This window comes from Carassius auratus, chromosome 3 (assembly GCF_003368295.1).
Source record: "Carassius auratus strain Wakin chromosome 3, ASM336829v1, whole genome shotgun sequence".
Classification (NCBI taxonomy): Eukaryota; Metazoa; Chordata; class Actinopteri; order Cypriniformes; family Cyprinidae; genus Carassius; species Carassius auratus.
In genome coordinates this window covers 22,981,741-23,007,122 of record NC_039245.1, presented here as the reverse complement: position 1 = coordinate 23,007,122, position 25,382 = coordinate 22,981,741, and the positions used below count along the sequence as shown (strand labels likewise).

Genomic DNA, 25,382 nt, shown 5'->3' with positions numbered 1-25,382 from the left:
GTTACTGCTATGATGATTCATTTAAAGGAATAGTTCACAGGAAAAAGAAAGTCCTGTTGTTATTTTCTTATGTTGATCAAATCAGGATGAGGACAAGCTCCAAAATGTGCCAAAAAAGCACCACAAAAAAGTCCACTCACAAGTAAGTCTTTTGAAGTAATAAGGCACTTGTGGTCACCAGCATTAAAAAAAAAAAAAAAAAACAACAATCGCTGCACGATCTAGATAGAAATTAAATTGTGTTTTTCTAAATAAATTTGCCATTTGAAATCAGATTTGCTGTGCTGTGCGTTTAAAAGTTGTCCAAAATTGTTGTAATTATGTATCTGTATAACTATGAAATAAAATAAAAGATAAGATATATAAATACATGTACGTTTAATGTACACGTATACGTGTGTTTACATATACAAATATATATATTTTTTTTTAACTAAAAGACTTCTACTACTAATAAAAAAATATAATATTGGTCATATTATTATTAAATATATATATACATTATATATTAAAACAAACATTACTATTGTAATACTTTACTATACAATAAAAAAAATATATATATTTTAGGAATTTAAGAAAAACAATATAAAAATCATTTAATGTTATATTACTGCTGTAAAAAAGCAATACTAATATTTATGGCTGTCTTAATTTCTTAATATTCAAACATTAAACCATCAACATTCTTTTTTTTCCCGAAGGAAAGCCACATCATAAAGCATCTCTTTTGTTGACGCATGATGTGGTTGAGGCAGCTGTGGCCTAATGGTAAGAGAGCTGGACTAGTTACCAGAAGGTTTGAGTCTTTTTGCTGGCAGGAGTTGTCGGTGGGGTGAATGGTAAAAAATAGACTGCATTTTATATAGTGCTGTCAACAGACTCATGGCCATCCAAAGCACTTTACAAGTTGCCTCACATTCACCGTCGGCTGTGGTGTCAGCCACGCAAGGCACCATCCAGCTCGTCAGGAGCAGCTGGGGTCAGGTGGAGCCGTGGATTGAACCACCAACCTTCAGGTTTGTAGACAACCTACATGAATCAATACCCGTGGCTGAAGTGCCCTTGAGCAAGGCACTGAAGCCCCAGTTGCTCCCCGGGCGCTGGATCTATAGCTGCCCACTGCTCTGGGTGTGTGTTCGCTTCTCACTGCTGTCTGTGTGTGTGTGCACTTGGCCGTTTAGTGTTCCTGTAGCTCAACTGGTAGAGCGTTGGGTTAGCAAGCAAGCTAGTGCAAGGTTGGGGGTTCGATTCCCTGGGAACACATGATAGGTAAAAATTGATAGCCTGGATGTACTGTAAGTTGCTTTGGATAAAAGCGTCTGCTAAATGCATAAATTTAATTTTTAATTCAATTTTGAATGGGTTCAATGCAGAGCACCAATTCCGAGTGTGGGTTGCCATACTTGGCAAATGTCATGAGCTTCTTTGAGAAACGGAAAACATTGGATCATGAGCTGCTTGTGTGTAAATAAACACAGTGCTTCACTCTGAAACCCACAACTCATGTATTTATTTAATTAATTTGCAGCCTTTACGATTTGATATATCCATATCGCAATTTTGTTTTTATTTAAATTAATCCTCTAGCCAACATATTCTTCAAAAATCTACCTTTTGTTTCATGGAAAAAAGTCACACAGGTTTAGAACGATATGAAGGGAGAGTTTTGGGTGAACTGTCCCTTTAAGAAGTAAGGATGGTATAGGAAGCTAATGGAAGAGTGTGGGAGGGAAAAGGAAAAGAGGAGAGATGGAGGTGGAGGTGGCTGACTGAGACATGAGTGCTGAACAACCTACCCATCCTTCTTGTAGAATTCCAGCATCATGTTGTCAGTAGCAACACTGAGTGGGCGTCGGCTCTGGTCATGCTGCTGTTTGCGATCTGATTGGTCCATATCGGGCGAGGGCATGGAGCTGTAGTTGGAGTTGTGGTTGGTATGGACTGGGCTGCCGAAGCTGCCTGTCAGGTTGAACTCTATCTCTAAGAATAGCAAAGACAAATAAGTCCAAATCTGGCAGGAGAACACGCTTGTGTGTATGTGCGAATATGTTTTCACAACTCTTTCTGTCTAACCTCCAGGGAAGAACCAGTCAGCATGCTGGATGATCGGCTCAACGATGCCAACGATTTGCAGGGACATGGTGGTCATCATTTCCGTCATGTTCCTATGAAGATAAATGACCCATTTGAGCATTATTTATGTCGAAATATAAAACTACTAGATGCATTCAAGAAGAAGTATACCTAAAAATATCATTAACTAACTTATGTTGATCCAAAACTGTGTGACTTTCTTGCTTTTGTGGAACACAAAAGGTTACACTTTAAGCAATCCGCATTCTCCATAAAACTATATTTCACAGTGACCACATCTGCAGGGATCCCAAAAAATGAATTGTCAGTCAGAAGACACACAAACCTTTGCATGAATCCAAACAACTTATGAACCATATGAACTACTTTTATAGTGTTTTTATTGTTCTTGAAGCTTGACAGACATAACCACTATGAACCTTTTTTGTATGGATTCTTTAAAAGTGCTTATTTTTGTATTTATCATATTATAGTATTTGTTATTTTGATGTAGCTTTTTTTTGCACATTTTTTACATTCATTTAGCATAAATCATTTTATGTGCTTCACAAATTTTTTCCTTTGTAAACATTTATTTTTTGCTTCTTTTTAACAATTTTACCACTTTGGCTTAATCTACTATTTTTCTCAAATTTTACGTTTTAAATTTTTTTATTTGTTTTATATTTTATTGCAAATTGTAAAAAGAAAATAATTTTTAATAGTGTGTTCTAGTTAGCATTAACAACACTGTGCTCCACGGAAGAAAAATAATAAAGTCACAAGTGATACTGTAATAATAACAGAATTTTCTTTTTTTTTTCAGTGAACTGTCCCTTTAAATTGCTTTGTGAATTTGCTGCGCTCCACATCAATGTGAGAAACAATCCAAAGGGAAGACATGCACTCACCCTTCTGAATGTGTCCACAGCAGGTTGGGTCCAAGAACTATTGCAATATTACCTGGCGTCATTTTATTAGCATCTTGATGCTCTGTGAGTTTGGCTAAGAACTTGATTAAATATCTGTTTAGAAAAGAAAGAAATATAAAACTTCAGTTTCAATCTCAGTTTGACCGAAAGGTTTAGCCCTGGCATTCACTCTTACATTTGTTATTCCTGTCGCTGTATATTATCAATATTTCAGTAGCTCTGACAGAGGGCAGGTGCAGTCAAACAGCCAAGACCCACAGCATACTGTACGTCTAGAAAGCTTGCAAAAAAGGCTAGAAGTAAAGACGTGCCAAAAATTCACAGGATTTGAATTAGATGAATTATAAAAAATAAAAAAAAAATGCGTAATCAATATTAACAGGCATGCTTATTTTCTTAAACTGAGGCTTTGTTTGAACTTAATCCTGGATTAGTTATGTATTATTTATTGTGTGGCTCTAATTCTTTGGCCGAATCAGTCAGTGTGAAATGAAAAGGCTGAATTTATCTTTGCCAGAGACAGCTTCTGTATAGTTGGCATTCTAAACAGGCTAAACTGAAGGACATTTCCAAACTCAAATATATTCTCAGTAGGACTAATGAACTTTTTATTTCAGAAACATGCCCACTTCCTGTCAGCGAAGGAACTGCTGCATAGCTCATGATGGGACAGAGATTTGACACTCCTCTCTTCTAATGAGCTCTTGCATTCGTGACTCATTCAAAGACAAAGGCCTCGTCAGAAACAACAAATAATAAGCACCACACACCTGAAGTTGTTCAGATTGTCTGCTGGTAGTTTCTCACATGTACACAAAAGGGCTTGGAGCCTTTTATCCATATCTTGAATACTAAAGACACAGGGAGAAATGCATTATGGTATAGTATACAGTGTAAGAATATACTGCTGTATGTTCATCATGGGTGCAACTAAACTTGATCTTTCTTTTCCCCCACATTGTGATTAACCCACACAGAAACAGATAAACATTCAGCTGATTTTACATTCTACAGTGTACATTCCAGTGACAAATCTACCATTGTAAATTTAATGTTAAGTTCACTTAACATATTTTATAGTATATACATTGAGTATAAAAGCTATTACACTAGTAGTTTTCTGACAGTGTATTCCAAAGGGAAGCTAATACTAACAGCTACACATTCACTTACACTATAATCCACAGAAGAGAAGAAATTATGCTTGAACCACTGATGACACATGGACTATTTTAATCATGTCCTTACTATGTTTCTGGTCCTCGACAGTGTTCAATTATGAGCGAACTATCCCTTTAAATCCAGGTAGGCAGCTCACTACCAGAAGCACATGTACATTTCCAAGATTTCAGTTACAGAGAGTAGGGCTGCACAATAAATCGCATGTGATATTTGACTGCGCATTTTTTAAGAAAAGCCGGTTCTGTAATCAATGGTAAATCTCCATTACCTGCGCGGTTTTTCGTGGAGCTGCATTAACTACACAGAGCAATTGTTCATTGACAAGCTGCGCAAAAGATTCGCAAAATATGATTGCGTTTTTGCACAGCTTGTCATTGAACAACAGCTCTGTGTAGTTAATGCTACTCCATGTGAATGCGTGCAAGAGCTGGAGATTTACCGCTTATAACAGAACCGGCTTTATTGATAATAAATCGATTTTCAGGCTGGTCTTTTCAACACAGGAAACATTTTACACGAGGCTTACAGGAGACATATTGCAGATAAGCAAATGCCCTTAAAATACATCTTCCAGATGAAAACTCTGTGATCAGGGAACGTTTTGGAACCGAGCAAATGTCTTGAATGTATCTGAAAATGGCAAATAGTACCGGGTAATGGAGTTTGTGTTGGGGCAGACTATCGATACTTACTTTGAGGCTTGAATCCATTCATCATAGAGTTCAAAGGTCATTAGAGGTTCGGGAAGTTCACGAAGATAAGACTTCAAAGCTCCTGAGGGAAGCAGATGAAGAAGGAAAGAGGTCAGAGGGAAGAACAAGAGAGTGAAAGAAGCCGGGACATGGTGAAAGAGGGAAGCACAGGACATGACAGGAGGTGTGATATTCTCTGCTTGAAATACTAAAGAGAAGTCTGACAAATGAGCTGTCATGGCCACAATCAGCGTGTACCACCTGTCGGCTCTGGCCCCCCTAACTGGCGGCAACAAGGTCACGCTTCAGCACCAGTGTAATGAGATCAAATTAACCTGGGACACAATACAAACTGCCATTGAGACTTTGTAGCTGCGATCCACTAAAAAGACACTGCGGATAGATCAGTGAACATTTTAAAAGCTAAGACGCTCACCTGCGATGGCATGTGGGTCGGCTGAGTACTCCTGCACATCCAGAACCCCACAGTCCAGAGATGCTTTAAGTTTCTTCAGCTTGGAGGCTGAGGGAGCCACCCGAAATAAACCCTAATGTGACAGGAAGAGTAAAATTAAGAACCTTTTGGTCATAAAATCCTAAGCCCTGTCCCAAATGACATCCCTGGCCCTCGTGGTTTAATTATTAAATTCATTAATAATTTATTTGCAATAGATCAGTGGTTCTCAACCAGGAGGCCGGGGTCCACTAGGGGGTCTTAGCAAACTTCCAATGGGGCCTCAAGATAACTAAAAAAATCTATAAAACTATAAAAAAATCAATAGATAAATTTTATGACAAATGTTTACAGAAAAGTGTATATTATAAGTAGAAATGCAACTCATCCTCTTTATTAGCTAAATTATTATTCATACACCGTATTCAAATAAGCAAACCGTAACCTAAATTAGATAAATTCATATAAGCTGAATTAAATAAATTACATTTATTTCTTATAAAATACGCATAATAAATTATTTATTATGTAACATAAAAATAATAGTTCTTAATTTATGAAATAAAAATAAATAAATAATTATGGGTAATTTAATAACTGTGTGTTAATACAGACTTTATTAATGACATGTAAAGCAGCCAATCATGATTGTTTTTTTTGTTTTTTTTTTTACAGGTATGTGTTTTTTTTTTTGTTTTTTTACAGGTATGTGACATTTAATGGCATTTAAATAAATAAATCAACACAGGGAAGTACTCAACAATATTAAAACTTTAATACAACTATTTGTTCAGTGAACAGACGCTGAGACTATACAAATCCTGGTCAATGATACTATCATTGTATTTGTCAAGGTGAAATCAAAGAGATCTTTCCAGAATGATTCAGGTTATCTACAGTATAATGTTTATGAATGGCATATGTGACATGCTGTTGAATACCACAAACAACAATTTCGACTCATCCCTCAGTTTGTAGAAACAAACTGCGCTTCAAGGTATAAATAAGGCATGTTGTGTTGTTTCTCAGCAGTCTCGCACCTCTTCCTCCATGCCACATTCGAGCAGCATGGTGACGCACGCCTCAATAGGAAATGCAATCTCCCTGCCACTGATGGCTAGATGCTCCTCTAAGGCCTTTCCATACGATGGTTTCTCTATCCATGCCTCTGAAACACATCATGATGGACGTTAAAATGCAGGTCCAGAAACAAGTTTACTGACAGACCCACACAATCACTTGAAAGCCACCACTTAACCAAACTTGTACGCTCAGACATGAAAGAGGAAGTGGAGAGTCTCACCCTGGTGGGCTTTGATCTGTGGCAGCACACTCTGCAGAATCTCCAAAGACTTCCTGTGATACTCAGCCTGAACCTCTATGAGCTACAGCAAGACCAATAAAAGGACACACACGTTCTAAGGTATTCCAACCAAAATTATACACTTCGCCTTTAGTGCCCAGAGGTACTTGCCGTATGAAAGTAGTTTGCATAGTCTATTTCTTTGGCCATAAAGTTGTACATGTCCGCTGATAACTGGTCCTACAGAGACGAAAGACATGTAGGTCTACGTTATCACAAATATTTCACATTTCTAATAAAAAAGACAAAACCATTCAGAGATGGAGACTATTAACCCCTTACTAGTAACCCCCCTTTTTTGGCATGGAGACCGAAATTACATACCCAAAATAAAAAGGTTTCTGCTCATGATTCTTTCTGACTAGATACATAATCAACCATTGTTCACAAAGCTGACACTTTAAAGTTTACTGTTCAGGAATCAGAATCACTCAGACTGTTATGATAATAGAGATATATAAGCTCAAACATAAAAACAAAAATAAAAATATAAAAAACATATGTTTTAAATGTATTTAAAAAAATGTTGATGTAGGAAATGAGTTTGAAAACACAGTGTAGCTAAGGCCACAAGTCTTCCAAACCTTCATAAAAAATTTCATAATCGAATCTGTAAAACGGTGAATTTTATGAAATATTTTCTAAGGCCATGTCATGTGTGTTTTTAGAGAAGGCTAATCAGATTGATTTATGGCCCTTGTCATCTCTGTGAGATCTCACATGTAAACTCTCCTGTGTATTTTGTGTTTGTTTGGCTGTGAAAACTGCCCGATTAATCCCTATCTGTTATTCCATTGTTCTCACCAAACGAGTCTTTCACACCTCCGCCAGGTATGACACATTATTCTTTTATCATTATTTTTTTGTTTTTATTCCACCTTTATTAGCATTGATTGTGGTTTTTCAGGCTTTACAAAGCAACAAAGCAGCGATCTCACTTCAGTCTCTGTTTGCATTTAGCCCTTATTTATCAAAAGTCTTACTATAAAAATACAACAAAACATTTTCTTACGACCTTACGTGAATTATTGTGACAAAAATGCATGATGAAGAAGAAAAGCACCTGCTATTAGTAGCATTGGTGCTAACGTTAGCATCAAGCTACATCTGACAATTTATGAAATTATTAGTACACTTTTACTAAAAACTCACTTTAAACCCCGATCGAGTGTTTATAATAACTTCCTTTAGCGATCAGGGGTGGAATTTGGTCGTTTACTGTTGTAAAAATATGTTATTTGTAGCCTTTTTCATCGCTGCACAAGTTAGCATTTCCGATGTACATTTTCGATTTTTTTTATAAAAACGCCCCAGATCTCAAGAAATTCTCATACCAAGCTTTACTATCGTAATCGCGGGTTTATTGTTCGGATATTTTGTGTGTACAGAGGTGTTTCAGTGTTGTTTTGGCCAGATAACTACCAGGAAGTGTGCAGGAAGCATGTGACACGATGGGGCGGTGTCCAGATATTACACTCTCAGATTGACTTTTGGGAAGACCCAATCAGAGTCTGAGCCACACAGCACGAGCTGCCGGCACAGCAAACACATACACAGATCGCTGGGAGAGGCTGTTTATCATCTGATCGCGTAAATCCGTGGAAAATGAATAGAAATGACGATTCTGTCTGAAGAAATATGAAGTAAACATCAGTAAATATATCCATATATCTCCGCAGATATGCATCTTTGGTCTATAAATCCTTATTGACGCTGTTCAGTGAGTCTATGTGAACACAAATAAACCGCTCTTGATGTGACTGAATATGAGTGAGTTGTGAATTTCTATTCAAAATGTGGCACAATACGGATTTATTATTTTGCACTCCTGACATAAATCACTAAATATCTGTCACTGCAACAATGTTTTATCAAAATATTGGTCAAATATCGAAGCTAGAGTCTTTAAACTTTCAATTGATGCATAGTTTGTCCAGATGAAGTAAGACAGTGATGTTTAATGTGCTGTGAAAGTGAAACAATAATAAACTGGGGCCGTCAGCGATGTTTGCACTCAAAGGGGTTAAGTAAGAGTAACATTTTAGTTTTGCTTTGCGTTTGGTTAAGATTTTAATTAAACGCGGAAGAAACAGTGTGAAGAATTGTCACCCTGCAGATCTCCATCCGATTGGCCGTCTCCTCCATTTCCTCTCTCAGGGAGTCAGACTTGGCTCCGCCCTGCTGCACATTACTAGGATGACCTGAAGATTTGGAGGACTGTTGCCACCTAGAGGTGAGGAGGACCAATGACAAGCTCAGAGCACAATGTGGTCAATGCAGATCAAGGGATCAACAGTGATATTTCTTATAGTCCATACCGTGTCCTGGCAGAATCCATGTCCAGGACCAGTTTGGCTAAATGTTTTCGCTGTTTCTGAATGTTGGGAATTTCCACCTAAACAGCAAACCATGTCCATATGAGAAACAATACAACTTTCATGCATGAAAACTGCAAGCACTAAGGGATTAGCTTCCAACCCTATGAAGTCTATTGTATCATATTTAAAACACAAATTTAAAAGACCTCTAAATTATGGACATGATCAAAACACTGCTGAAAAACCTACACAATCATACATTTCTTTAAAAGTCCTTTAAGTAAAAATACCCCCCATCAGGTTGTTGTACACATGACTTTTGGCTGCAAGATAATTACAGATTTTTTTATAATGCAAATGTTACAATAATATTTGTAATATTTCAAGATAAATTATTTTTTTTAATACATCAGGCATTTAATGAACATTTGTACATCTCTGAATTATCATTGTATTACATTGCATTATATGTTTTTGTCCCATTATAAAAACTACAGAGCATTGTGATAATAAAACTAAGCATTTAAATATCTTATTACTAAGACTTATTATATTACTGGGAGATATACAGTGACAATAGACAATTATATGCATGTACTGCATATGCAGTAGTCTGTAATACTGTTAGAAAATGTATTTAGTCTGAAGGTTTAATAAAGATTTATCTGACTTTTATTTCATATGTAAGTTGCAAAAGAATGCAATATGTGTATTACGCAGTAACTTTGACAGGAAAAACATGCTCACCTCAGCCAGCAAATACAGAGGGTCCACAACATCTCTTTCAATCTGAATCTCAAACATGAGGAGCTCTTGGGCCAATTTCTCCTCGGTCTCACCACAGAGATTCAGCATCTTGCTACAGAAGGAGACCACAGGTTAGTCAAAACAGTCAACCAAGTCAGGGCTGCATCCTAATTCACAAACACTTTGGTGAATGTCATGGAATATCTCAAGAGCTTGAACTTGTGAGAAACTACCCATATCTTTTGATGTTGACATCAAAGGCTGTGTGCCTAATCAAACTCTATGATATATTTTTTTTATACTATTTCATCTGCCTCTTGGTAGAAACTATCCAAATTAATTTGATGCAAACCAATTAAGGTTGCATGACAAGAAACATTTTTAAACCAATCCTTGACAACAAGAAGTCTGAATAAGGTTACCAAGATCCCATTAACCCCTGCTGGTAGGTTGTAATAATTACACCACCTGGCTGAAAAAAAAAAATCTTTTCTTGGCATCTTTACTGGCAGGTTGCAATCCAATTTAATTAGATGGATACCACCACCTATTGTGCTGCATGAAAACTGGTTTGTAAAGATGATTTGTTATATCCTATACGTTAACTGTTTCAAATAACTTTGCTAACATAACATTTTATCATTTTACCTGCTGCCGGTAATTTTGTAGAATATTTTTATATTGTATGCAAATGAGTGTAGAAGAGATACAGCTACAGTCACTGGGCATGCACACATCAATATTGTGTATTTTTTGCCACGCTGAACAACAATAATTACTGTATGTAATACCTTCAGTATTTTTCCTAAAATATTACATCAGTATGTCTTAAATAAGTGAAGGTTAAGGAGTGATATCTGAATCTAAACATATCACAACCTCTCTTATCTCTTCCTGAGATCATTCTGAAGCCATTTGTGTTACTAGCATTTTTAGTGTACACCGACGTCCCATCTGTTAATTTACCATATTTTGGCATTTTACATTTTAAGACATTAACTTGAGAAGAAAAAAATCACATTCTGAAAGACAAAAAAAGTCATAATTCTTGTTTTCTGATGAAAAAAAAGGTCAAAATGTAATTTATGCTTAAAACAAGAAAAAAAATATCTGGAGGTGGTCTAAGAAAATAAACTTAATTTAAAGTGAAAACAATCTTTATTTTTCTTACTCCTCTGGCAGATTTTTTTTTTTCATGTACTATACCAGTAAACAATTTTAATAAATTTTCTTTTCAAGTAAATGTTTCTTGATTTAAGAATGTTTAGATATTTGTACTGCAAAACAAGACAAATCATATACTTAGAAAATCACTTTTTCCATTGTGATTTTAAAAGCATAATTCTCCATTGATGCACATCCGGTTGTAAATTAGGATGAAGCCGCAAGGAAAACAGTTTGAAAAATCTGATTCAACATCAAAATACAAAAACAAACTTACCCAAGAAGAGATTCTTCTCCTAACACAGCCGCTCCCTCCACCATACACTGAGCAAGTATCGTCAGGGGCAACTTTTTCTGTTTAGGGAAAATCACAATCAAGTTGCTATGAGTGAAATTAATTGCACTGCAGAAAACTGAAGTATCTGAGGTGTGAGAATTGACATACAGAGGGAGATTTGACGGATTTCTTTTCCAAATCAGTGCCTTGTTGACCCTGCAGACAGGCGTTCAGCTTCTTATGTGTGCTATGGGAGACCTGCTTTACCAGGTCTAAACGCTTCTCCACCTGAATGCAGAATAGACACATGTGAAACATATGAGCAGTGTAGTATAAATAAGAGTAGACAGCAGTAGATAAATATATACAGCTAGTGTACAAAGTTGTGTTCACACTGATCTGATTTCATCTCACCTGCAGCAGGTCATCACTCAGTACCTCGGTTTTTTCTGCCCTGTAATATAGAAGAGAACAGGCATTTAGGTGTTGCACTAGCAGGAGGCTGGATAATGTTGCTAAACACACTTTATGGGAGCACCTCTACCAGGGGAATGACTATAAATCCCTTCAGTAATTAATTAAACACAAGCTTTATAAGACACTTTTCTGCAGAAACACTTGCTCTGCAGATTTTTGAATGGATTTGGAAAGCAACCTTATAAAATCTGATAATTGATTTGAGTTGTAAAAAGTATTGTTTTCTAATACTACATGGTCAGTACTGTATATGTTTTTCTTTTAAGTGACAGTAAAGACATTTATAATGTAACAAATATTCTATTTCAAACTAATGCTTCTGTTGGACTTTCTATTTATCAGAGATTTCCAAAAATTTATCATGTTTCCACAAAAATATTATAGCAATACAGCAAACCAGCATATCTGTGTGATTTCTGAAAGATCACGTGATACTGAAGACTGGAGTGATGATGCTGAAAATTCAGCTTTGCATCACAGGAATAAATCACAATTTTATATTATAATTTACATATAACAGCTATTTTAAATTGTAATAATATTTCACATTTTTACTGTTTTACTGTATTTTCAATTAAATAAATGCAGTCTTGGTAAGCATAAAATCCGTCTTTCAAAAACATTAAATAACTTCTAGACTTCAAACTTCTGAATGGTAGAAAATATCTAAATTGTTTCAAAACATTAAGAATTTTTGACACAAATGTCAACAAAACATCAATTTTGCTTGATATGATATATATATATATATATATATATATATATAGATAGATAGATAGATAGATAGATAGATAGATAGATAGATAGATAGATGTGAGTTATGTAGTCAGATTAGTGATTAGTATTACTTTTAACTTACAATAAAATATCTTTAATACAATAAAGTATTTATGTCACTTCTAGTGTGAAAGCGCTTTTACATTTGCCAAAAATATAACTTTATTTAGATTAAAAACAAGCCATGCCCAGCCCAGATGAGAAAAAGGAATGGAAAATAATGCAACACATTAATTTCCATAAAAAGTAAGTTATCTAATACATCTTAAACTTATAGAAACTACAAGCTACTAGGCACCAGCTACTAAAACAAAATGATCACTGGTTCCTCCCTTATTAACATTCTGTCATTTGATACCTGGACATAAATTTAATCCTGCTTGAATACCGAGAATATCATAAGAATAGCAAATCAACAGTCCCTATATAACTGGCTAATTGAGAGTCAAAATCTTTGTGCAATTCAGACTGGGGAGAAGAACTTTTCACAAATGAGTGGAGGCTCGACTTCACCCCCTTCAGTTCACATACAATCATGAGCTATAAAAATCAATAAAAACAACGTTCACGATGCCCTATGAATGCACCATATTGAACTCTGTCCATTAGATATTCATGATGAATCACAGTGAGCATGCAGAGCAGGTTCTGTTTCTGCTGAGCCTCAGATAAGCAGCATGACCCATATGGTGCTCACATACATATTGAAGAGCAGGTTGCCATGGCAGCAAATGCCGAACACGAGCACCAGCACATCTCCTTCCCATCCATGATGACATTATGATGTTAACTTGTAAATAAAAAAAAAAAAAAAAAAAAAGTGACTTGATCTAGAAAGAGGTACTTTTTATATCCAAGGCAGAGACCTCAGCATGTGTGTTTAAAAGAAAAAAGGCAATTTTAGACTGTACAGTACTACACTTTGACTTTATTGAGAAGCCTGCCAGTAAATATTAAATAATACTAACATTTCGTTCGGCTGCACCAAACCAAAGTACTGGCGCCTTGATTTTTTGAAACTCTTATTTTATTTATTTTGAATGAACTCTTATCTTATAATGTCATATAAAAAAAAAATTTTTTTTACTTTTTTTTTTTCAAGCTGTAAACCAGAATTATTATATTTAAGTAAAGCCATTTTGTAACATGAAATAAAATAAATGTTACTGAAGTATAACTATATATATATATATATATATATATATATACACATACACAAACACACACGTGCTCTCTCTCTCTCTCACACACACACTATATATACATATTCTATTTTGAATAGAAAAATGTAGCATTTTCATGAACCTACAAAAAAAACTGACATGCATAGTTTAACCGGAATTTCCAACAACCTGATAAAAAAAAAAAAAAAAAAAAAAAAATCCATATAACTGGCCCGCAACATAATGTTGTCTATCTAAGAACAAGGAATGAAGGGTACAATTTGCACAGGCTCACCAAAATTGGAAAATGTAAGATTGGAAAATGTTGCCTGGTCTAATGAGTCTGAATTTCTGCTGTGACATTCAGATGGTACGGTCAGAATTTGGCGTAAAAACCATGAAAGCATGGATCTATCCTGCCTTGTCTCAACGGTTCAGGCTGCTGGTGTAATGGTGTGGGGGATATTTTCTTGGCACACTTTGGGCCCTTTAGTACCAATTGAGTATCTTTTAAATGCCACAGCCTACCTTAGTATTGTTTCTGACCATGTCCATCACTTTATGACTACAGTTTACCCATCCTCTGATGGCTACTTCCAGCAGGATAATGCACCATGTCACAAAGCTCAAATCATCTTCGACTGGTTTCTTGAACATGACAATGAGATCAGTTTACTCAAATGCCCTCGACAGTCACCAGATCTCAACCCAATAGATCAGCTTTGGGATGTGGTTGAACAGGAGATTCACATCAAGGATGTGCAGCCGACAAATCTGCAGCAACTGCGTGATGCTATCCTGTCAATATGGACCAAAATCTCTGAGAATGTTTCCAACACCTTGTTGAATCTATGCCACGAAGAATTAAGGCAGTTCTGAAGGCAAAAGGGGGTCCCACCCAGTACTAGTAAGGTATATCTAATAAAGTGGCCAGTGAGTGTTGGTTTAAGCTATATTTTGTGACAAATAGGTAGGATTAATATATATATATATATATATATATATATATATATATATATATATATATATATATATATATATATATATATATATATATATATATATATATATATAGTCTGATGGTTATGACTTACAGCTTAGGAAAATAAAAAAATCAGTATCTCAAGAAATTTGAATATTTTCTCAAGGAGCAAAAAAAAAAAAAAAAGGTATTGTTTGTCAGATGTTACTTATCTTCCTCTTCACAATACCTCATAGATTCTCTGTCTGGTTCAGGCCAGGTGAGTTGGCTGGCCATCAAGCACAGTAATATCATGGTCATCAAACCACTTGGAAGTGGTTTTGGCACTTGTGGGCAGGTGCTCAAGTCCTCCTGCAAAATGAAATCAGCATCTCCTTGAAGCCTGTCAGCAGATTGAATCATAAAGTGCTCCAAAAATCTTCTGGTAGATGGCTGCATTGACTTTGGACTTGATAAAACACAATGGGCCAACAACAACAGACATAACAGCTCCTCAAATCATCTCTGACTTCAGAATCTTCACAATGGACTTGATTCTGTGCCTTCCTCCAGACTTCAGACCTTGATTTCCAAATGAAATGCTAAATTTACTTTCATCTGTAAAGAGGACTGTGGACCACTGAGCAACAGTTGTTTTTCTCCTTACCCCAGGTGAAATGCTTCTGATGATTTTATTGGTTCAGGAGTAGCTTGGTTCTAGAAATGTGACAGCTGTAGCCTTTTCTTGAAGATGTCTGAGCGTGGTGACTCAGTGACTCAGACCCAAGTTCCTGAATAAGCTTTTTCTTCCCAAGGCTGTGGTCATCCCTGTTGCTTGTGAACCTTTTCCTACTACACTTTTTCCTTCCAGTTGACTTTCTATGAATATATTTTGATACAGCACTCTGTGAACAGCCAGCCTTTTCAGCAATGACCTTCTGTGGCTTACACTCTTTGTGGAGGGTGTTAATGTTTGTCATCTGGACCATTGTCAAGTCAGTGGTCTTTCCCATATGTGGTTGCATGTTCTAAAGTAGCCCAAAATGTACACAGTATTTATACTCAAAATCAATCAAACTAATCAAGCTCAAAATGAGAGATTACATTTTTTTTGAGAAACTGAATTTTTAATTTTCCTTAACTGTAAGTCTTAACCATAAGAATTAAAACAAAAAACTCTTGAGATATTTCAGTTTGTGTGCAGGTGTTTGATTAGGGTTGGAGCTAAACTCTGCAGGACACAGGCCCTGCAACACCGAGTTTGGTGACCCCTGGTCTAAAGCCTTGAAATATTCCCTCCACTCCCATTTTACACATTTTAGCAATTAATAATTAAAAGACTATCATCCTAAATAGCATTTTCAATGGCATTTTGCCCTCACTAAAATCAGTATGCTGGTTTTCCTTGTGTTGGTGACTCATCACTCTGTCTGTCTCTTCACTTTGAAGATGACATGAAACAGACCCTATTGACTTGCCATATAAATGTCCCTAGTCTTACTGTGTATGATTCATCATTGCACATTATTATATAGACAAAAAGTGTTTGCTTCCATAATTTTTCATCAAAAATCTCTGCAATGTCTTTTCTCGACTACTGGCGTAACCAAGTCTGTGTGAGAAATAATAATAATGAAACACTTCCGACTATATATTGTGATTAGATGAACCACATTCATAGCCATTTGAAACTAACCAATTTGTGAACAGACATCCTACTTGAATGAGACAAGATGCTACAATACCAATCATAAACAGTGGTAACAAGATGCTACAATACCAATCATAAACAGTGGTAGAGCATTGCGTTAGCAGCGCAAGGTTGTGGGCTCGATTCCCAGAGAACACGTTGCACTGCACTGTAAGTCGCTTTGGATAAAAATAATTATCGAACAAAGGTGTCTTTGTTGCCATAAAATGACTGTAATACACAGGCTCTAAAACAAGACTCTTCGGTTTTTGAGCAGCAGAATCCTCTTGTTTCAGATTGATAAAAAAAAAAAAAAGTTCCCGAAACCCAGGCTGCCTACAACAGATGCATCAAGCTGAACTGCTCTCCTACACTGCAAATTTCCCAGGGCAAAGACAAATACAAACAAGCGGCCTGGCAGAGAAGAACAGAGGATGCATGTGAATGACCTAGTGCTCAGTGAGACAGGCCTGCTGGGGCCAGGCCAGAGCTGAGGCACTGATCGGGGACTACAGGGCCCAGAGTGTCCCGCACACATCTACAGGAGTCTCACGAAAACTCTCCTCTAGTCAGTCCTCATTCCTAAGTATCAAGCTTCTGAAATTAATTCAGAGCTTTACATACAGATTATTTCAGCTGTGCTCTTTGGAAACCTTTAAAGACATTTCAAAATTCAAATCTTCCATTGGACTGATGGAACGTTTGCCATTCGTAATTTCTTCATACATCTCTGCAGGGAATGATGTCATGACAATGCTGATTGTCTGAAGTCGTCACAAGAAAATACAGGGAAAATTTTGAAAAGTTTTTAATTTGGGGATAGATGCTCTTTTGCTGCCAGATAGTGTAGCTGTGGCCAAAATAACCCTTATTTGTCATCTCTATTTTTGTTCTATTCATGCTGGCTTTTACATTCGGGTTGAGTTTGAGCCGTAAAAAAAACAAATCTTCACGTTGGACTTGAGTTGGGGTTTTCTTCATTAAAAGTTAATTTATGCATGACGAGTTCAGGTAATAATCTATTGACGTCTCTATAACTGCTGGAAAACTGAGTGAATGAAATCCCTGTCATTCAGAGTTTTTTTTATGAGCACTGTCCAATCCCAGCCAAAGAATTCCAAACTCAGTCTGTGCACATGGCACTTCCTGTGTGAGCGGGCTGGTTCCTGAGACTGAGGGGACCACAGGAACAATGTGTGTGTGGACGGCCCTTATCACAGACCTTAGAACAGTCAGGACAGCGGCCACACAGACTCAAACAATTTCTCCTACCCACTTCCTGTCCTGTCTGCTCTTCCTGCAGTTGTGACTCGAGCAGAGCCAGACCGCTGCCGGGTTGATGCGATCGGGCCATTCTTAGGGTGACCATATTAGCCATTTTCCCAGGACGCGTCCTTGCCAGGATTTTTATATTGCCTAAAACATCCATGTAGTTTGACCAATAACAAAGAGCCAAAATCTGGATATTTTAGGCAATATAAAAATCCTGGCAAGGATGCATCCTGGGAAAATGGCTAATATAGTCACCCTAGCCATTCTACTGCTTTTATTTAGAACAGAATGAGACTTTATCACTGCAGAGAAGAATAGTGCTGCTATCAGGGCTCTTATCTGATGCCAACAGCCCTGTGGTGGAGGGATTGTTTTTGCCATCTGTTTGTTCCTTGGCTCCACTTCTTCCTCCATCTTATTTCAGGCCTACAACAGTTGACACTTTCCAAGAATAGGGTACAAAACAGGGCCTGAAACTCTTAAAAAAATAAGAGCTTTTTATTTATTTTTTTCAACTGGTCAGTGAAAGGAGGTGCTCAAACTAAATATTATATGACCTGTTATTTATGCATTATTTTTTTCAACCCTGTATTAAAACGTCTGTGTAAAGAAACCTAAACGACACTTTACTGTCTAAGACTAAAAGCTGGTTTGTACTAGTAATTTATAAACTGATATTGACCTTAATTTCAAACATTTAATAGCTCTAAAAACAACTAGCTTCAAATGCTGGATTAGTGCTTCAAAATGAAGTAATGGAGCCAGTGCTCCACATTTGTTGAAAGTGCTAGTTTTTCTTAAGCTTCAGGCATCCTTTTAAAGAGCAACAAAAAGATAATATACTAATAATGTACATAGGCAAGTTACATTTGTTGAATATTGCATCCAAGCAGTAACTAAAAGTCTCATATAGTGGGATATCAGGACAGTTATTTAGGGCATCACATAGAGAAGTAGACCACCTCTTTCTTAAGGATGTTCTACTTGCAGCCAGAGAGCTATAATATGGAGAGCTTGTGAGCAAAAAATAAGAAATTTTGTCTGCCTGGCAAAAGAACAAAATGCCAAATATGGAAATTAACAGGTGTGCACATATGAACACAAAACAAACAAACAAACAAATATCTCTGTTTACTGGTATTCTACACCATTATTTTTCTTCAACCCAATATATCCTCCACAGATCTACCCCACATGCATCGATGAGTCTTGGACACCCATGACCCTGACACCAGTTCACCGGTTCTCTTTCCTTGCATCACTTGTACTAAACACTGCACTCCGGGACACCCCACAAGACTTGCCATTTTAGAGATGCCACCACTATTTGGCCCTCCTCAAAGTCCCTCAGATGTTTCAAAATATGACCAGGAACATGTATTAAGAAAGGATATAGTCACCTTTCTTTCTTATCCACTTCTGAATTAGAATTTTCTCCTGCTTTTGTAAAATTTTCAGAGAGTTTCACTTCCACAAACACTTGTGCTCTTCCTCTGCATCTGGAAACCAGTGGTGTGTAGACACCCTAAGGTTATGAGAGACTGACACCCGGAGGAGTCCAGCAGGCAGATATATCCAGCCAAGTGAAGCTGTCCTACTCACTGGGTGGCTACACTTGTCTACCGACACAGGAGGCCAGAGGGGACTGTTACCAGAAACAAAGCCGGGGGTCTGTATCAGCATGGATCTCTACAGAGACAGAATTTACACTGTTTATTTTCAGAGGGAGGAGTTTCTTCCTGGGATATCTGACATGCATTTGGTCTGTCCATCACGTCAAGTACAAAATGCCAATTGCATTCTGGACAGGATAGGATTTAAACCCAAACAATGTGGTCTTTTTTACCTCAAACATAGGCAGGATGTGGAAGGAAGGACGTTTGTTTGAGTGATTATTTGTAACTTGTATACTCTGTATGACATGGCCTACATATTAACTTTATTAGAAGAATATAAATAGAGGGGTATATGCTTGTTATCGTTTGGGTAAGGTCACGTAAAAGCAGTATGAGACAGCCATCTGTCACCATCTTTTTGTACTTTACGTAATACATACAGAATTGAAATGCCTGAACCTGAAGCCTTAAAGAGACCGTTCACACAAAAATGACAATTATATCATTCTATACTGTTTCAAATATGTATTATTATTATTATTATTAGGGCTGTCACTTTTAGTTAAAAAAATCGACTGCAAAATCGATCGGACCAACCAAAAAAAAGTTTCGAAAATGAAAATAGGGAATCGATTTTAACCAAATATGTACACTATTAATTTTTAAAGAATTAAACAATTAAAAAATATAGGTGTAACAAAACTCACAAACAAGCAGAAAAAGAAAATAAAGAATTCCGAAAGTGCAGTATGCCTTCCGAGAGCTAGACAGAAAACACCAGCAATTTTACGCGCCTATAAGACCCCGTGACGTCGAAAGCGACCTCTCTGCATTCACAACAAACCTGAAGAGAGTGTCTGGTGCGAATTATTTCAATGTTAAGTCAATGTAAAGACATGTCTGGAGGTCTCACGGCGCGGTCGACGTGAATTCGCCTCAGTCGCGCATCTAGTTACAGGAGATTCTGTGTTATGAAAAGGACCATTGCAAGCTGACAGCGACCGGCTTTTGTTGTGAAAAATTGGCAGTAATACCCCCAACCTTGCGCAGCTGTAACGTTACCTGAGTATCCCTGGGACATCAGTGCAGTCGGAGTGCATCTTCTCAACAGCTGGACATATACTGAATAAAAAACGCTCTGCTCTGGACCCCGAAAATGTTGATCGACTTATTGTCCTGTCCAATAAATTTGTAATGGCCCTAGACTTTTTGCGCATTGCATTATAAGTGTGGGTTATGTTCCATAAAAAAAATACACATGGCCTGTTCTCAAGACCATTTAAAGTTTAATTTTTTGAACAGTGTCCTTGAGCTCTGGAAAGGCGCTATATAAATAAAACTTCTTCTTCTTATTATTATTATTAAATGGAGTGAATCATTATTTAAAATAATCTTGGAAATTTTTCGTCCTCTCTGCATATATACATTTTCGAGAATGTTGCACTCCTGTTGCTGTTTGTTATTCTGCACGAAACGTCTTGCCGGTAAATAAGAAATATTGCTGACTTGTGCGTTTCCAGCACTCTCTTTATGTTCGTCCGTTATTTGACATTTAAAAAGGAAACGCCTTTTTTTTTTGAGTTGGAAAATTTATTTTACAATCGATTCAATGAACACTTTTGTCTTAAAAATCGAAAATGAGTTTTCACATAAAAAAAAAAAAACATATGCAGCCTATAGTGCAGGGGTCGGCAACCTTTTTGGCACAATGTGCCATATTTATATTTTCTGGTTAATCACTGTGCCAAAATCCAGCATAATCAAAAATGTTTCTGAAGACAATCACCTATTGCACCTTTAATTTTCACTTTAAAAACTTTGTTTAGCTTTATTCACTGATTTGTTCAGTGGCTGAGCGAAGGTTAAATCAGTACCCCTCACGCAAAGGAAGAAGGGACTACTCAAAATGAGAAAGTACGTACAAGAAAATTTAAATATGAGCAATGTAACAAAATTCAATTAAAGACTTTAGAGGATTTTTCTACGATACATCATATCACATACTCCCATTATGTAAGGTTTCTTGCACCAACAATAATTTCATTCTATATGACCATTTTCTGACCTCTCTCTAACTTTTAAATAAACCATGTTTTTGCTCATGTACCTTTAATACTTCTGTGTAAATGACTTCTATTATGTTCACACTGTTGTTAATCACGCCAGGCCAAGTTCTGAATACTGAATAGGCTTGATATGTGAACGTGGGCGCTCATACTGTATGTTCACATGCTCGTGGTTGTCATGGCAAAACTACTCCAGTTTGTTTTCTGTGGCTTATTTTCCATAAAAGATGTGTGTGTAGTGGGAAAGGAGCTTTATATTTTGATTTTCAGAGCACGTCTACATACAGTAGTACATCAAACTCATATATTTCAAAAGAGCAAAGAAAATCCTATTTTCCACAATATATATCCCCTTTAATAAGCTCCTCGAAGGTCCTGCCTTTAACCCCAGGGGTGATTTTAAGACTTCAGCCTTAAGAAAGTTCAGCTTCATAACCAAATATGAGATGATGTGGCTCAGAGGAATATTTCTTGCTAGAGGTCACACTTGCAATTTGTCTTTATTCGACCAGGCTGACATTTTACCTCCCAGCACAGTGCAGTTATGAAGCCGTTACTTATTGGAATTGATGGTTCAATGAAGAACCTTTAACATCTGTGGCACCTTTCTGAAGAGGGTTCTTTAGATTATTAAAAATGGTTCTTTTGAGAACTGTACACTGAAAGGTTCTCTGAGGAACCCAAAAAGGTTTCCTTTGTGGCATCGCTGCGAAAAAACCCCTTTTTGGACCTTTATTTTTAAGTGTGTAAGAAAAATGGCGCAGAGGAAACTGACTGCTCAAATTCCTCCTCGTCCTCTTCCTAAGAGGAGTATATCTGATCTAGAGAGAGTAATACACTCTCTATACTATCCCACTGTGCCACCCACTCTCACTCTCACACAAGAGATGCTACATTTTAATAACTGGGAAACGAAGAGAAAGACAGTGTGAGAGAAAGAGGAGCAGGCCTGGAGCGTTGGCGGTGAACTGCATTTTCATGCGAGACCTGCTTTTATAGGATCTCTAAACAGAGTCTATTTCTGAAAATTTCTACATCAAAATGCAGCGAGAGACAGAAACGCTATCCTAAGATGATAAGACTGAAGGACGAGGAATGACACAAGGCGAGTAAAACAGAGAAACCCACTTACTAGGGCCTTGCAGTGAACTGGGTCACCACACTGTTACATATGCAAGAATAACTGCAAGGAACAGACACACACACACACACACACAAACACATTCTGAAACATCATTCATTCAGGGAGTGTTAAATCTGATTGATAAGAATCAATCAGTGTCTCCAATAAATGACAGATATTTTCTTCCGTACTAAGATTCTGTAAATCTGAGCAGAATGACTTAGCGGGTTTCTGATCTTTTAAATACACACACACACACACACACACACACACACACACACACACACACACACACACACACACACACACACGCACACACACACACTAAAAACCAAACAGTTGCTGGTAGCAACTGACTCCCATAGAGTAGGAAAAATATACTATGGAATTCAATGGGTACCGTCAACAGTTTACCAACTTTCTTAAAAGTATCTTCTTTTGTGGAACTTGAGGTTGAGTAAACGATGAAAGAATTTTCTATTTTGAGTGAACTATCCCTTTAAGCAGACGAAATGATCAAAGTACATCACCAGAGATTAAATATTAAATAATGCTGATTAAATAAAGTCAATAAAAAAATAATAAAATAATTGAACAAATTCAAATTAAAATAACTGAATGAATCACAACCACAATAAGATTAATAACATGCATTTACAAATTTTCATGCCAGCATTAAAGTGCAAGAAAGCAACTGAGATATTAAAAACATCTTCAAAGTGACTTCTTTCTTATGGTTAACACAGATCTAAAAGTCTATTAAGGCTATGCTGCACATTACACAAATTAAGTCCTCTTAATTAATTACAGCCATTTAATAACAGCATATTTCTGTAGGGTGCTTTTGGACCTTGGATGCTAGAAGAACATTGCTATGCTTTGTCTTTTCACCTTCCTAAAATTTCTTTTTTAAGTTTTATTTTTGTATTTCTGTTTAGCTAATTAATTTAAGATTTTCATAATAAATAAATATTAATAATAAATATATTGATGCAACTTAAACTTATGTTATTTCATTCAATTACCAAAGCAATATTTCAGTACAATAATAATTATTTTTTCCTCTTTTTTTAGCTTTTATGTAGCTTTTTTAGCAGTTTTGTTTTATTTATTTAGCTTTATTTGCCAAAATTAAATAAATAAATAAATAAATAAATAAAAATTAATCAAGTGTCAAACACAAGAAAAGGACCTGAAAAGCGGCCTGGATCAACTCATGATTCCAAAATTTTATTTCTAATATTTACATTTAGTGCTGGTAAATGGTTTCATATGCAGACTATACATTATATTTGGCCAAAATGTGAAGAAGCCTGCGATATCAAGACTCAATTTCAACTGTTTCCTACTACTTAAATGTTTGTAATTGTAAGATGGTAGAATCTTTTTGTATTGCCAGCACTAATAGGTCAGCAGCTGTAATTTCGGTAACTGTATAATGTTGTGAAGCAGCTACGCTGATGACCACTGTAACTTTCTGCCACTCAGCAATCTATCTTTTAGTAGAAACCCCTGCAAAGACCAGCAATAAGAACACTTACAACTATGATGAGTAAGTAATATCTCGACTCTACAGTATGCAAAGTTTCTTTTTTGCCACTCTTCTTGGTTCCTGCATTGCTTCAATAACTGCTTATTGAAATACATAACTTTCATAATTCAAAAAGGCATTTTAAAACATTAATGGTCACTTCACGGAACCAAGGTGTTGCCAAATGCGTGTGCATGTTCAAAAAATACAAAGACATTATGCACAGAACATATTGTGCTTTTAGTTTTAAAAAGCATTTTTTTCCCCCACTAAATTTATTGCAATACAAATAAATACGCAATATGTGCACATGCAACTTGAGGCATCAAAACTCCATGGTTGATGGATGAGATTCATCCTTCTGAACAATTTTATCACAAAATGTAGCTATTGGTATCAGAGCCTTTCAACCTAGCAACTAAATTAAATCATTATTTTCAAAATACCATTGATGAGATCGCTCAATTTTTTCTAGCTCTTGTGACTCTCAACAAAATATGGCCCACATTGACCTTTATATGGATGCCGTAACTCCAAATTCTAAGTTTAATATTCTAGCAATAACAGAAAATGAAGTAGATAACATAATCTCTAAATTAAAAAATTATAAAGCAAGGGATGTGTTTGGATTTGATACCAATCTTCTGAAGCTTTTTAAATCTTATATTTTGGTGCCTGTGACCCATCTTATTAATTTGTCAATTACGCAGACAGTCGTTCCCTTGAGTTGGAAGGTTGCAAATGTCATACCAATATACAAATCGGGCGATAAACTAGACCCTGCTAATTATCAACCTATCAGCATACTTCCTATCTTTTCTAAAATAGCAGAGAAGTGGGTCGCCAACTCTATCATTGCACATCTTAATGATTCCAATCCGGGTCTGCACCCTATGCAATTTGGATTTCGATCTCTCCACTCAACTGAAACGGCTATTTGTGTTTTTGTCGAGAAGGTGAAGTTCTATTTAGATAAAAACAGTCATGTTGCTGCTGTTTTTGTTGATCTTAAGCGTGCGTTTGATACTGTGACTCACTTAAAGCTTTTGTCTAGACTGTTAACATTTGGCTTTAGTAATCAAACAGTTAAATGGATACAGTCTTATTTATCGGACAGAAAACAATGTGTGCAAATAAAGAATTGTAAGTCACCCTATCTTCAATATGCACTGGGTGTTCCTCAGGGATCAATTTTAGGACCTCTGCTATTTTCATTGTATGTGAATAGTTTGCCCAATGTATGCAAAAATGTTGACACGATTATATATGCTGATGATACAGTGATTTTTACACATGCCAAAAGTGCTGAGGATGCAGCCCATCAGCTTTCATTCGCTTTAGATGATTTGCAAAAATGGCTGAATGATTCATGCTTGTGTCTTAATGTTAAAAAGACTGTATCAATGTTTTTTTAGTAAACCTAAAACAACTGTGGCCACAGTAAAAGTTTGCTTGGGTGGACAAGAATTAACTAATGTTGAGGAATTTAGGTATCTGGGAG

General features: G+C 36.4%; 1 protein-coding gene across 10 annotated transcripts in view; it reads right to left on the bottom strand.

Moving 5' to 3' along the window:
• The window catches only part of arhgap44a (Rho GTPase activating protein 44a), a 79,902-nt gene that overhangs the window by 23,410 nt on the left and 31,110 nt on the right, over positions 1-25,382 (bottom strand). For all 10 annotated transcript variants that reach the window (XM_026215159.1, XM_026215091.1, XM_026215081.1 and 7 more), the window contains exons 2-16: positions 11,620-11,659; positions 11,374-11,493; positions 11,206-11,282; positions 9,765-9,876; positions 9,018-9,094; positions 8,809-8,926; positions 6,811-6,879; positions 6,640-6,721; positions 6,377-6,504; positions 5,319-5,430; positions 4,883-4,964; positions 3,779-3,859; positions 2,988-3,101; positions 2,077-2,168; positions 1,800-1,983 (exon numbers count right to left, since the gene is read on the bottom strand). In XM_026215159.1, coding sequence (XP_026070944.1) covers positions 1,800-1,983; positions 2,077-2,168; positions 2,988-3,101; positions 3,779-3,859; positions 4,883-4,964; positions 5,319-5,430; positions 6,377-6,504; positions 6,640-6,721; positions 6,811-6,879; positions 8,809-8,926; positions 9,018-9,094; positions 9,765-9,876; positions 11,206-11,249 — 1,295 coding nt within the window. In that variant the 5' untranslated portion in view covers positions 11,250-11,282; positions 11,374-11,493; positions 11,620-11,659. The remainder of the gene's footprint in view (positions 1-1,799; positions 1,984-2,076; positions 2,169-2,987; positions 3,102-3,778; positions 3,860-4,882; positions 4,965-5,318; positions 5,431-6,376; positions 6,505-6,639; positions 6,722-6,810; positions 6,880-8,808; positions 8,927-9,017; positions 9,095-9,764; positions 9,877-11,205; positions 11,283-11,373; positions 11,494-11,619; positions 11,660-25,382) is intronic.